The 13,660-nt window shown below is 40.4% G+C and overlaps 1 protein-coding gene across 1 annotated transcript in view; it reads left to right on the top strand.

The window, feature by feature from the left end:
- The first annotated feature begins 1,728 nt into the window (after positions 1 to 1,728).
- LOC139382679 (cell adhesion molecule DSCAM-like) overlaps positions 1,729 to 13,660 on the top strand; it is a 123,124-nt gene continuing 111,192 nt past the window's right edge. The window contains exon 1 of the mRNA XM_071126767.1: positions 1,729 to 2,405. Coding sequence (XP_070982868.1) covers positions 2,363 to 2,405 — 43 coding nt within the window. The 5' untranslated portion in view covers positions 1,729 to 2,362. The remainder of the gene's footprint in view (positions 2,406 to 13,660) is intronic.

The raw sequence follows: 13,660 nt of genomic DNA on the forward strand, positions 1-13,660 counted from the left end.
AATGTCAAGCAAAGAAGCACTGAGTTTGAAGGTAGGCCTTGAAATACATCCACAGGTACACCTCCAATTGACTAAAATTATGTCAATTAGCCTATCAGATGCTTCTAAAGCCATGACATCATTTTCTGGAAATTTCCAAGCTGTTTAAAGGCACAGTCAACTTAGTGTATGTAAACTTCTGACCCACTGGAATTGTGATATAGTGAATTGTAAGTGAAATAATCTGTCTGTAAACCATTTTTTGAAAAATTACTTTTGTCAATTGCACAAAGTAGATGTCCTAACCGATTCGCCAAAACTATAGTTTTGGAATAAATTTGTGGAGTGGTTGAAAAACTAGTTTTAATGACTCCAACCTAAGTGTATGTAAACTTCTGACTTCAACTGTACATACATTTAATTTAGCAGGCTTTATGCCTGGAGAGGGATAGGGTGTAAGGGGTGCGTATCTGGTGGCAGGGAAGTCAGACACAGGAGAGCAGAACTTGATCATAGCCGGAGCAGTTTAATAGTAAAAACCAATGGCATAAGAAATACAAAGTATGGGTACAATAACCCGACGTGCACCAGTCAAACAAAATGTGCACAAGCACTTACAATAAACAATACCACACAAAGACATGGGGGGAACAGAGGGTTAAATACACAACACATAATGAGGGAAATGAGAACCAGGTGTGTGGGAAAACGAGACAAAACAAATGGAAAATGAAAAATGGATCGACGATGGCTAGAAGACAAGCGGCGTCGACCGCCGAACATTGCCCGAACAAGGAGAGGCATCGACTTCGGCAGAAGTCGTGACATAGGGGCTGGTACTGAATGTGTGGCTGCAGACAGATGCTGACAGACAGGTCCTCTGTTTGCAGTGAATGGCCTCTTGGGCAGGTCTGATGGTTTTGGAAGCTTATCAGACAGGGCCTGCTCCTGGGCAGAGGCTGGGTGGGGAAAGGACCAGAGGCAGGTCAATGTCAAATGCACCAAATCCAGTTAGAATTCCCCATCAAAACAATTGTGGTAATAATTGTTGATGTTAGAATAAAATATTGAATGATAGACTATTTCAACAAAATGCCAAAATGTAATGCCAACCCAAAATAGAGTAAAGAAAAATTTAGAAAAAATGATTTTTTCCATTTGTTTCACAAAGATATCATGACATATTGTACATGCATTTTACCAACCTAATGCTAGATGTGTGTATGATTAATTTAAACTCCATTTAAAAATAATATTTTTTTGAAAATTATTTTCCACAAACATATAATTTAAAAAACTCAAGAACTTCGAGTCAAGAACATTTTGAAGGCGTAATCCTGTGTACCTCTCCTGTATAGAAAATACGTTTCTAGTCATGTTCCTAGTTTACCTTAATAAAAGTAACACTTATTTACGCACGCAATCTGTGCCTGTATAACACTGGTGCGTAAAAATTAATGTTCTCCTTGTTAACCGGCTCTTCAGGTGCGCCTTCTTTAACTGCAAAATCCCCCTCCTTACTGTAAATGCTCTCACCTAGCGCCTAGGAGGACTGGCTATCTATCGCCTCTGCTCCTTTAAGGCAATGAGGAATTAAAGCGGCTGCAAAGGCAGGGGAGAGGGTTATTCTGTAGTGCTCTGAGGCAGCGAGGGTTAGCGCATGGACCAATGCGATTAAAAGGGCAGTGGGAAGATGCGCGTGCTTGCCTCTTGCTGGACGGAGAGAGGTGGTGAAGATGGTCTGACTTCAGCTCATCCGGATTGGGTTTTCATTCTTATTGAACTGAACATTGACTCTTTATTTTAAGTTATTTTATTTCTCACATTTTGATTTCAAACCTGATTTTATTTTTCAGTTTTCGTTTTAAGATGCGTTTTTGTGGATTCCACATCGTTATTGTTTAGGTGTCCCCGTTTCACACCCGGAGATTTATTTTAGTACCTACGGTTGCCCGCGTGCCACTACCCTGACTCAGCATCACACCTGGGCTGCAGGCGAGCACTGTAGCCCTCTCGAGCATCCCTTTGAAGAGTAGGGAAAGTAGCAATGCACGGAGGGCCAGCGTAGAGCTGCGTAGAGTCGGATATCACAGCTTTAACCAAGACAATCAGAGAGGCACATATCCTCCAAGCTCAAAGAGGGGTCTGAAAAGGGGAGAGGAAGAGTAGGCTACGAGAGCACCAGGGAGGGCGTTATAGAGAAAAAAAGGAGGAGACGGTAAAGACATTATTATCAGCAGAGAGTTGGACTGGTTACTACAAGCTAGTAGCAAATGTTTAACATTACACCTGCCACACAAAACATCATTATAGGAAAGCAGCTGTCAAAGTGTGCGGAGGAAGACGAGAAAGCATAGCTTGGGGGGATTGAACGGAGCAGGGCATGTGGATATTGGCTGTTATCTTTTTCCAGAGCATCTTAAATGGTAAGTTTAATTTGCTAATTTTAATGTTCATTAGTTATGTCAGTAATTCAGTGAGGAATGTAAAGTAGATGGGGGGTGGGGGGGGGGGGGGTGGAGGTCACCTGTGTTACACATTTTATGGTTGCCAACAGTGCTAGGGAGAGAGGAACGGGAGTGAAATGTGCTTTAATCTATTTTAACTATACGCCACATCATTGGTCAATATTTGATAGATTCACATAAATTGTGTTAAGGCAATGAAAATATTTTTTATGATGCCTTCATTCTTCAATTGCATTTTTCATTGATTGCTGAGGAAATAAATGTATGTTCGTGAGAGGCTTGATAAAGTAGACGTGACTTTAAGGTTAAAACCTTAATTGTTGTCAGTGGCAATTACTACATCGAATTGAATCATTTTTTACATGCCTGGATGTTTATGCCGGTAGGCTATGTCAGTCAGTAGTAGCATGGGCCTCAATAATGACTGACGTATTTTATATACTGGAAATTTGGTTTAACCCCCTTCCCCTCCCCCATCCAAGCTATTTATTTAGGGTTGTATATTTTCAAGTTCAATGTAAGGTATTCAAATTCGAAAGGATATTAGACACTTGTAAAAGCTTGATCATGTAGCCTATAATTTGACTCTATCCTTAGAGATGTATGATATTAGATTAACATAGTACATTGATTTTGAATAAATGCATTTAGTTTTCAGTAAAGTTTTCATTAAACAATGCGATACATTTCTAGCCCGTTTCACAGGTGTGTAGACAAATGAAGACTTGTAAAGAAACAATAATTGTGTACAAAGGAGATAAGAAAATGTAAGCCACCAGAACCTGATAATGATGCAAAATGGAAAGGCACCCCTGTAGACACTGCAGACAAATATTTTTGTTGTTGTTGTAATTTCTTATTGAGATAATGCTGGTAAATAGATTTGAAAGAGCTTGCAGTCCATATATCATGTAACAGAAATAAAAAAAACAATGATATTATAGAATATTACACACAGAATTATACAGTCTCCTTTCATGTGATCAATTCATATTGATTTGCAACCTAAAGATTAAAAGGACCAATAAATGATAGAAAGACATTCTATATGCATTCACTTAAAAGGTATGTGGGTGAGTATGTGTGTGTGTGGGTGAGTATGTGTGTGTGTGTGTGTGTGTGTGTGTGTGTGTGTGTGTGTGTGTGTGTGTGTGTGTATTTGTGTACTGTGTGTGCTTTCATAAATCTATGAATCTGCAATGTGAAGCTGATCGGTGAAAGCAGTAAATGTATACAATTTATTACTTACACAGGATCAAATAAACCATTATTTACTGGATATAAGGGGGTTATGAAAAGGCTGGGTGTGAATGGAAAGGGGGAGATGGAGACTGAGAAAACACAGAGGTTGAAGAAGGGGAGGAAATGGAAAGAAAATATATCTTCTTACAAACTGTACAAGCTGACAAGATGGGGGCGTTGCAGATATTTTAAGTAAACAGGGTAGAACCTCTGGTTGTGGTTATGTCGTAGAGGGTCGCTGAATTTACCGCATCAGGCAAAAAGGGGGCATTGGAGGTTTGGGATTAACCCATTGTAGCACATTGAGGGACATTCGTTTTATACCAACGCAGATGTGACAAGGTGAACATGACAAGAAAATCAGTGGTTCCTTTCTAGTTCCTTGTTTCACTCCACTCCCCTCCCCCCCAAAAAATCTTAAATTATACATATTTGACTATCTTCCCTTTTTCCCTTGTAAGGATATTCTCAGTCAGCTGCTTATTGATATCCAGGTTTGGCTATTCCATCTCTACTCCACATAAAATGGTATCTCCCTCACTCACACTGGCTTCTGTGGAAACTCATAAATTAACAATAAGGATTTGTGATTAATCATTATAATTGTGCCATGACATTAGATCAACTGTCAGGCCAGGCTGGATCCATATATAGTCTCAGAAGCCTTATATTGGCAACCTAATATAAGAATAGAATAGAGGGTACATGCCAACATGTATTTTATTATTTGGAAATGGCTTCACCCTTCTGTGTTGTTCTATTGTTATCTATGTTATGCCTTTTTGGACGATGGGTATAGAATGCAATTGGAGCTGGAATCTTGTTTTATTTTTCTGCACTGTATTTCATTGTATTCTGTGGTTGGATTTCTGAAGATAGCGATTATCATGATAATGATGAGGTCTGTATTGACTGAGCTGAGCTGACAATGGCAGAATGACGACCTTGTAGTTAATTGTTGCTTTTTAGAGTTAGGTTTGTCTATGGAGATCCTATTAAATTACTATTCTAAATACCAAATTCGTATTCTAATTCCTAAATCTACAGGTCTATCACATGTTCACTGGCCTGTCTCTATGGAAACCTCCATTATGGGTGTCAGGAAAGTGTGAGTTTGACTAAATAAGGCTATACACTGGGTGGGTGACCGGGAATTGCTTGATAAGGGCCCAGGCACTTCCTGTGCCCTTATTTGGCATATTCTGGCATAATGATAATTGAGGGAATTATACCTGAATTGCACAATAAAAGATACAGCTAAAATATATAATTTTTGAGGGAACTGGGCCAGTAGATTAGTTTTCTCTGTTGTAATTAGCCTCCAAATACAACATTTTACAGGTATGATATTTATAAGCCTTCTTTTAATTTTTATTCTGGCCTATTTAGACATTGTGCTCTCATATTAACTCCATTTATACATATTATCCTAAGATATTGGGATTTTATTTTGAACCATTAAAGCATTTATAAAACATGAATTAATAATGCAATATGGAAATTAAAACATTTATTTATTTTGTGTACTGTGGGTTACCTTTTATAATTTTTATTCAAATTGAAATGTAATTAAGAGATAAATTAGGCTATAATAGTTATGTTTAGATGGCTGAGGATTTTGCCCTCTAAAAGATGCCTTAAGGCAAAACCAATCCAAGCTCCAACTCTGTTTTTAAATACATTATGCGGCGAGGCAGCTCACACAGGGCCATTATTCATGTGTTCCACGGTTTGTCACAATTGTTTTGAACATTCATTTCAGGACGGATGCCCGACTGAGCATTCTGCTCAATGCATTGTCAATGAAGATTTAATCAAAAGTGCATTACAGTGGCTTGGAAATACAATGACATTTCAAAAGGTGCCAAATAATTAGTAGGAAAACCCTTTGTTAGATTGACTTTAGATGTAGTATAATGCTAGCTAGCTAACTAAGATTGAGGGGAGAGCACCGGATTTTAGCCAACTAACGTTAGCATTACTAGCTATTTTTTTTTTACCAACTTTGCTAGCTAATGATGACATTGCCATCTGTCTAAAGTAAAAATGACAGCATGATAATCATGGCGAAGTTGTTTACTACTAAATATTTGCAATGTCAATGTATTTCCAGGCCACTATAGTGTAATTTAGACAAAACAGTCATTCGTCTCCATTCAGAATGACTGGGCAGCTTTTTGGGCACCACTATGGCGGAGGGCTGCTTGAGAATGTTCATAGCAATGGCAATTCTGAACGGAGGCGAATGACTTTTGTCTGAGGTGTAAACCATAGATTTCAGCACAATGATTGAGAGACAAACCTGAGCAAGGCCGTTTGAGATGGCCTATACCTTCTTTTGTCTTACACTAAGGTAAATAGGTCATGTACACTTCTCATGTACACATTTCTATCTCAATCAAAATGCCCTTCTTTCTCATTGTCGAGGGATGATTATGTACAAAATCCTTTTCAGAAAAGATAGTCCTCGTAGGGCATCTAAATAGCTGCCAACATCACTTAGCCCGCCCAGTTAGCATGACAACACATTAGGACCCTGAGAAGGAAAATGCAATGGAGACTGCGGGCAGATTGATTTGACTTAACTTGGCTGAGAGGAGGAACCTGTGTTTCAGGGGAGTTAATATGCTGGGGGCAATTAAGGCAGCGCACTGATTTAGAGATCCATCTGTTCCAGTATAGTGAGGTGCTCCTCTTGTAAGACTTATGCCCTTGAATCCTCCATATCTATTTAAAGATCTTTAAGACTGACCATCTTTTGGTAGCAGTGGCCTCATGCTGGCAATTGAGGAGGACTTAGATCTAAATCTAAATCAGTATGATTTGTTGAAATCTATTTCCAGTCAGGGGACAGGGTCGTTCCATTTGATTTCAATCACTTTTTGACCGCACCACTTTTCATTTGAACAAAATGTTCACTCCATATTTGGCCATAGTAGAAGTGGTAAGAAAGTGACTTTTCCAACTCGAATGACGTAACATTTATGAGACAGATGTGCAGATCATTTAAAAGCTTACAGACAGTTGTCAAACTATTTTACAATTTCTTGAAAAAAACATTTTCAGCCAAAACATGACACCCACACTCAAGAGTATGCTGTGTCTTAACCGATGGCGGACACAACACAGACACCTCAGAGGATGTCAAATAGGGTCTAAACTACATTACCGATGTTAAAGGTTAAAAGATTAAAACATTTTTTTTCCAATAAATTATATAACAGTTTGACAATCTTGTTTGTAATTGTATTTATTGAACCCTTATTTTACCAGGTAAGTTGACTGAGAACACATTCACATTTACAGCAACGAGCTGGGGAATAGTCACAGGGGACAGGAGGGGAAATTATAGCAAACTCAACTGTTAAACTGTTATCTTTTCCAGTGATGAAGATATAAGGGTCTCAAGGTTGGGTGGGGTATGCTTTGAGCACACTTACATGTTTGGTCAATCAGGTACAAAAAGTTACTTTCTGAACACTTCTACCATGGGCAAAAATGTATAAAAAGTTCATTTCAAATCAAATGGAATGACCCAACAGTCAACTAGGTATCCGAGCAGCACGGTTGACCTACCTATGAAAATGTGAATAGTAAGGCAATAAAATATAGTCGCTCTGTATGCATTGATAGATATATATCTGAGAAGTAGATGTGAGTTCAGTTCAAACATGAATTCAGCACTTGTTTAAGGTCAATTGTTCTCTAGAGTAGTTCCCCTATGACAGGGTGTTTGCTGGTGAAAAGTGTGAATGGTTGCGTTGTTGTTATTTCTGAGGAACTGTTACTAATGGTAATGTCTGATGATGGAGACCCTGATGTGTAGTAATGGATCTCCCAGTTCACACATTCTGACTGCATAATGAAGATGCCTACTAAAGATGTTCAGCAACCGTCTTGCAGTCTAATTAGTAATGGGGCATGGGAGACTCACAGGGGTGGTGGTATGTTTCACTGAATGTAAAATCTAATTACAAATCAGACTCTGTATCCTTAAGGATTCTGCTGAATCAGAACAATATAATTGCATGAGCACCATGTAAATGTCTTTCACATTAATATGTTAACTATACTGTTTAGCATCGGCTGGGGAAAAAAACCCACACAGATTTACGTGTTTGATCAACCGGGCAAAGACATGACATGTTATTTTATGTCATTTTAAAAGGCTGAGCACTTAGAAAAGGGGCATGGTGAAGGAACAATGAGACTAAAGCAGTTTTTAGAGAACACTGACAAAATAAATGCATGCACTAACATTCTACCTATGTCTAATGCACATACTGTGTGTTGGATTAGGACTACTATATATGCGTGGTGTGTATATAGAGCTCAAGTATGATGTAGTGCAACTCATAAGTAAGAGTGCAGTGAACAGGACAGATGTTGGAAGAGTGGTTGATGTGGCTAATCAAATCAAATTATGTTTGTCACATGCTTTGTAAACAACAGGTGTAGACTAACAGTGAAATGCTTACTTACGGGCCCTTTCCAACATTGCAGAGAGAAAAGAGAAATAATAGAAAAGTAACAGCATGAGGAATAAATATACAAAGAGTAACGATAACTATTCACAAAGTCACAAAGATCACATATCATTTTTGAGGGACAGAACTAATCGGTCACTTAATCTAGTACCCAAATGCTCATGCTTTGAACTACACAGCCATGGGAATTAACTGGATGGATCCCTATATGCCCAATGCACATGTTTGCTCTGGTACTGTATGGATGGATTACTTTGGTGACTCTCACAGTGCGTGTCTGGATCTCTTTGAGCTTGGCAGGTTGCTCACATTCCATCTGCTTCCCTTTGTCTTATTGATCTACACTCTTTTACCTTTCTTAGTGTTGAATCTATGTCCTTATCGCAGCTAAACTTCTCAATCAGTCATTCTGTAAGATGCAAATACTGTTTGTGTTCACAATATTCAAACTTCATATCTGATTTCAGAATGCAGAGAAAGAGACACAAACCACAGTGTATGAATGAGCGTGCATTCAAATGAATTTGGATCCGTCACCAATTTGATGTTTTAATATGCAGAGTTGCACCTTTAAAAAGAGGTGGATCATATTTAAAGAGTCCCCAGGAATCAGTAACTTTGTGAATGTTGGCAAATGTCTCATTAGAGTGTTGCTAGCCTGAGCTTTATTATGTGTTGCTTTCCCTCGCTCTCTATCAGCCTTTCCCCAGAAGTGATTATGCTAATTGCTGTTTGATCAGATGATTAAATTATAATTCGATTAATCCGGAGTACTAAATGCTCTGAATACATTTGCTTCTGCTTGGCTGGCTGGCTGGCTTTACAGAGCTAACGTTCCCTGTCACACGGCGAACACACAGGAAAAAGGGACAACCCTAGAGGAGAGAAGGAACATTACATTTTTTGGAGGGATGGTGTGTAGTGAGGAAGGGGGATAACAAAGAAAGCAAGGGTAGTGACTGAGAAGAGAGAGGAGGGGGCAGGTTGGCTGTGGGGTTCTTTAGGGAACACATGCTGTGCTCCTTAGCGTTAAATAAATATGTTTGCTTTACGGATTGGATGTGATAAATGTTTAATATGTTTATAAAGATTGTCAAATAGGTCTGGAGTATATAAGTGAGTGTGGCACATAGCATATTTAAAGGGCCCTGGTTATGGTGCCGCTTATAAGATGACAGGAGCCAGCTGACACACTTCACAACGCCAGCTGTTCATGACTGAATTCTCTTTGACAACAGTGGAATGTGGATCAATGGAAGTAACAACAATATGTGATGACATCACTTCTGTTTGTTTCTCAATAAGTGTTACATCACTGTCTAACAATAAATGGGGCGTTTGCAACATATTTTACATTTGCTACATGATTTATGATCACCTGGGCATCACCTGTTCACCTATTTTAATTTTCACTAGAAGTTCTCCTCTACACTGTAGTATGTCTACATTTGCCACCACTCTGGAAGATCCTGTTCCCATAGCGAGCATGCAGGTTGGCAATTATGTGTATATGCATGACAACATAATTGATGTCCCTGCACCTTACTGTTTGGTGACATAATAAGGAGTGTTGACCAGTACATGCTATCTATCCCCAGTATGTGAGGCTGATCATTTCTGACCAACAAGAAACACCTCACGGCCAGACCTGTCGTGTTGTAAGATGGGGACCCATTACAAAATACTATTTGAGTAACTGCTAATACTATCAATAGTGCATCATTTATTTTCTGCGATATTGTTATTTTCAAAGTCACTGTTGTGTAGTTCTAAAAAGTGGAGAATCAATTGTTTGGAATTGTAACAGTAATTGCTTATCTACCTAGCAACTGCTTTGTTCTATTCTGATTGGTCAGATTTAGGTTAATTGTTGGAGGAGAACAGGAAGTAGTTGAGTTCATGGATGGCAGTAACTGTGGTCAGTCCATCATTAATTCTGCAGATGTGTAATCTGTCTCCTTCCAGTGTTTGTCTACATAGACAGACATCCATCCATCCACCATCTAAATAACCCTCAAACTGCACTATCAACAGTTTGTAATAAACTTAATTACTCTAACTTTGTGTGAGGAAGCTAAGCAGGGTAGTCTGTCAAAATACTGTTGAGCCCATGTGCTCTTCTTGACCTGGGGTGTGTTCAGTTCAGTTTAACGCTTGCTACGTTACGTGACGGTTTGTACTGAACGACACATTTCCGCAAAATGCTGCGTTCTTTAACAGCCTTTGAGGTACACTATATGTACAAATGTATGTTGACACCCCTTCAAATTTGCGGATTTGGCCATGCAGCCATGCAATCTCCATAGACAAACATTGGTATTAGAATGGCCTTACTGAAGAGCTCAGTGACTTTCAATGTGGCACCGTCATAGTGTGCCACCTTTCCAACAAGTCAGTTTGTCAAATTTCTGCCCTGCTAGAGCTGCCCCGGTCAACTGTAGTGGAAACTTCTAGGAGCAACAACAGCTCAGCCACATAAGCTCAAAGGCCAAACAAGCTCAAAGAACGGGACCGCCAAGTACTGAACCGCAAAATAGTCTGTCCTCAGCACTCACTGCCAAGTTTCAAACGACCTCTGGAAGCCACGTCAGGACAATGACTGTTCGACAGGAGCTTCATGAAATGGGTTTCATGTCTGAGCAGCCGCACACAAGTCTTTTATTTATTTATTTAACTAGGCAAGTCAGGTAAGAACATATTCTTATTTACAATGACGGCCTACCCCGGCCAAACACTAACCCAGACGATGCTGGGCCAATTAGGCACCGCCCTAACGGGACTCCCAATCACGGCTGTTTGTGATACAGCCTGGAATCAAACCAGAGTCTGTAGTGACGCCTCTAGAACTGAGATGCAGTGCCTTTGACCACTGCACCACTTGGGAGACCGAGTGTCTAAGATCATCATGCGCAAACGTCGGCTGTAGTGGTGTAAAGCTTGCCGCCATTGGACTCTGGAGCAGTGGAAACGCATTCTCTGGAGTGATGAATCACTCTTCACCTGGCAGTCCAATGAACAAATCTGGGTTTGGCGGATGCCAGGGAGGCACTACCTGCCCCAATGCATCGTGCCAACTCTTTGGTGGAGGAGAAATAATGGTCTGGGGCTGTTTTTCATGGTTCGGGCTAGGCCCCTTAGTTCCAGTGAAGGGAAATCTTAACTACACAGCATACAATGACATTCTAGATGATTCTGTGCTTCCAACTTTGTTGCAACAGTTTGGGGAAGGCCCTTTCTTGTTTCAGCATGACAATACCCCAGTGCACAAAGCGAGGTCCATACAGAAATGGTTTGTCGCGATCGGTGTGGAAGGACTTGACTGGCCTGCACAGAGTCCTGACCTCAACCCCATTGAACACCTTTGGGATTAATTGGTAAGAGAACTGCGAGCCAGGCCTAATCGCCCAACATCAGTGGGCAATTAGGCTGAATGGAGGCAAGTCCTGGCAGCAATGTTCCAACATCAGTCAGCTCTTGTGGCTGAATGGAAACAAGTCCCCGCAGCAATGTTCCAAGAGTGAAACAAGTGGAAAGCCTTCCCAGAAGAGTGGATGCTATTATAGCAGCAAAGGGGGGACCAACTCGGAATGAGCTGTTTGACAAGTAGGTGTCCACATACTTTTGGTCATGTAGTGTGTGTTTGATCCCGTTTGGTCGGTGTGGCGAGGTGTGGCCTGGTCATTATGGATGTGACCATTAGAAATCGCAAAAAAACCTGTGCAGCACACCCTACACAATCACCCTCTGGGCCACCATAATCACGCTGTCTTCAACTGGTTGTACAGTACCATTTCTGGTACAAAGGAATCCGTCAAAGGATATAAGAAAGATTCAGCATACTATACTCAAAAGGTTCACAGCTCTTTCTTTATTCAACAGTCCAGTGTGACCATGTCCTTCTCATCTAAAATGTTGCCACCCAGCATTGGTCTACTTGGATGTCATTAATTCAAGATGGTCTAGCATCTTGGCATTATCCCTGTAGGTTTAAGCAGTGGTTTAGTTTAGTCTACACACATTGACTTCCCCTTGCTCTCCCCTCTGCCGCTCACAGGCTTTGACAAGGGGATTAGCTCCAGCTTGCCATAAATACATCATGTTGTTTTAATTTCTGTTAATTTGTTGGTGGAAAGTCTACCCAATATGAAGAAAATGCTGCACTCGAAATTTCTTGAGAAATTTGCAAAAAAAACTTAGTATTCCCTCATTGGCACAGATAGATTGAATCAACCTAGAAAAGTCTGGGCACTGAGGAGGACAATCATTGAGCAATTTTAAGAACTTGGTATTCTCATAAGAGTAGTTAAAACAACAATTGTTTTCTCCCATCCATTTGATTGAATATACAAAAGTGTTTGCTCGGTTAATGCCTGTAGACTACAGCAAAAGAGGACCGTACAAGCCTTCATTCTCATTGACGGGGCTGTAGTGGAACAGGTTGAGAGCTTCAAGTTCCTTGGTGTCCACATCACCAACAAACTAACATGGTCCAAGCACACCAAGACAGTCGTGATGAGGGCACGACAAAACCTATTCCCTCTCAGGAGACTGAAAAGATTTGGCATGGGTTGTCAGATCCTCAAAAGGTTCTACAGCTGCACCATCAAGAGCATCCTGACTGGTTGCGTCACTGCCTGGTATGGCTACTGCTCGGCCTCCGACCGCAAAGCACTACAGAGGGTAGTGCGTACGGCCCAGTACATCACTGGGGCAAAGCTTCCTGACATCCAGGACCTCTATACCAGGCGGTGTTAGAGGAAGGCCCTACAAATTGTCAAAGACTCCAGCCACCCTAGTCATAGACTGTTCTCTCTGCTACCGCATGGCAAGCGGTACCGGAGCGCCAACTCTAGGTCCAAGAGGCTTCTAAAAAGCTTCTACCCCTATGCCATAAGACTCCTGAACATCTAATCAAATGGCTACCCAGACTATTTGCATTCCCCCCCCCACCCTCTTTACACCAGTGCTACTCTCTGTTATTATCTATGCATGGTCACTTTAATAACTCTACCTACATGTACATATTATCTCAATTACCTCGACTAACTGGTGACTCTGTACCAGTACCCCCCTGTATATAGTCTCGCTATTGTTATTTTACTGCTGCTCTTTAATTACTTGTTACTTTTATTAATTTTTCTTATTCGTATTATTATTATTATTATTATTATTTAAACTGCATTGTTGGTTAGGGGCTTGTAAGTAAGTATTTCACTGTAACCTACACCTGTTGTCTTTGGCGCATGTGACTAATAAAATGTGATTTGATTTGAAATAAACTCTTTCTTCACCCTCTAGTGTTAATATTGCGCAACAAAACAGTATTATTTTTACCCTGGTACTTTTTATTCAGCTGTAGTAGCAGCAGATGGAGCTGCTATAGTTTGGTATATACTGTAATCCCCCATCAGATTCTCTCCCTCCTGTTAGTTCATCAGCAGCATAATTCAGACATCAACGTCTGGAGCGCTGACATTCTCCCTA

Source organism: Oncorhynchus clarkii, chromosome 24 (genome assembly GCF_045791955.1).
Source record: "Oncorhynchus clarkii lewisi isolate Uvic-CL-2024 chromosome 24, UVic_Ocla_1.0, whole genome shotgun sequence".
In the NCBI taxonomy this organism is placed as follows: domain Eukaryota; kingdom Metazoa; phylum Chordata; class Actinopteri; order Salmoniformes; family Salmonidae; genus Oncorhynchus; species Oncorhynchus clarkii.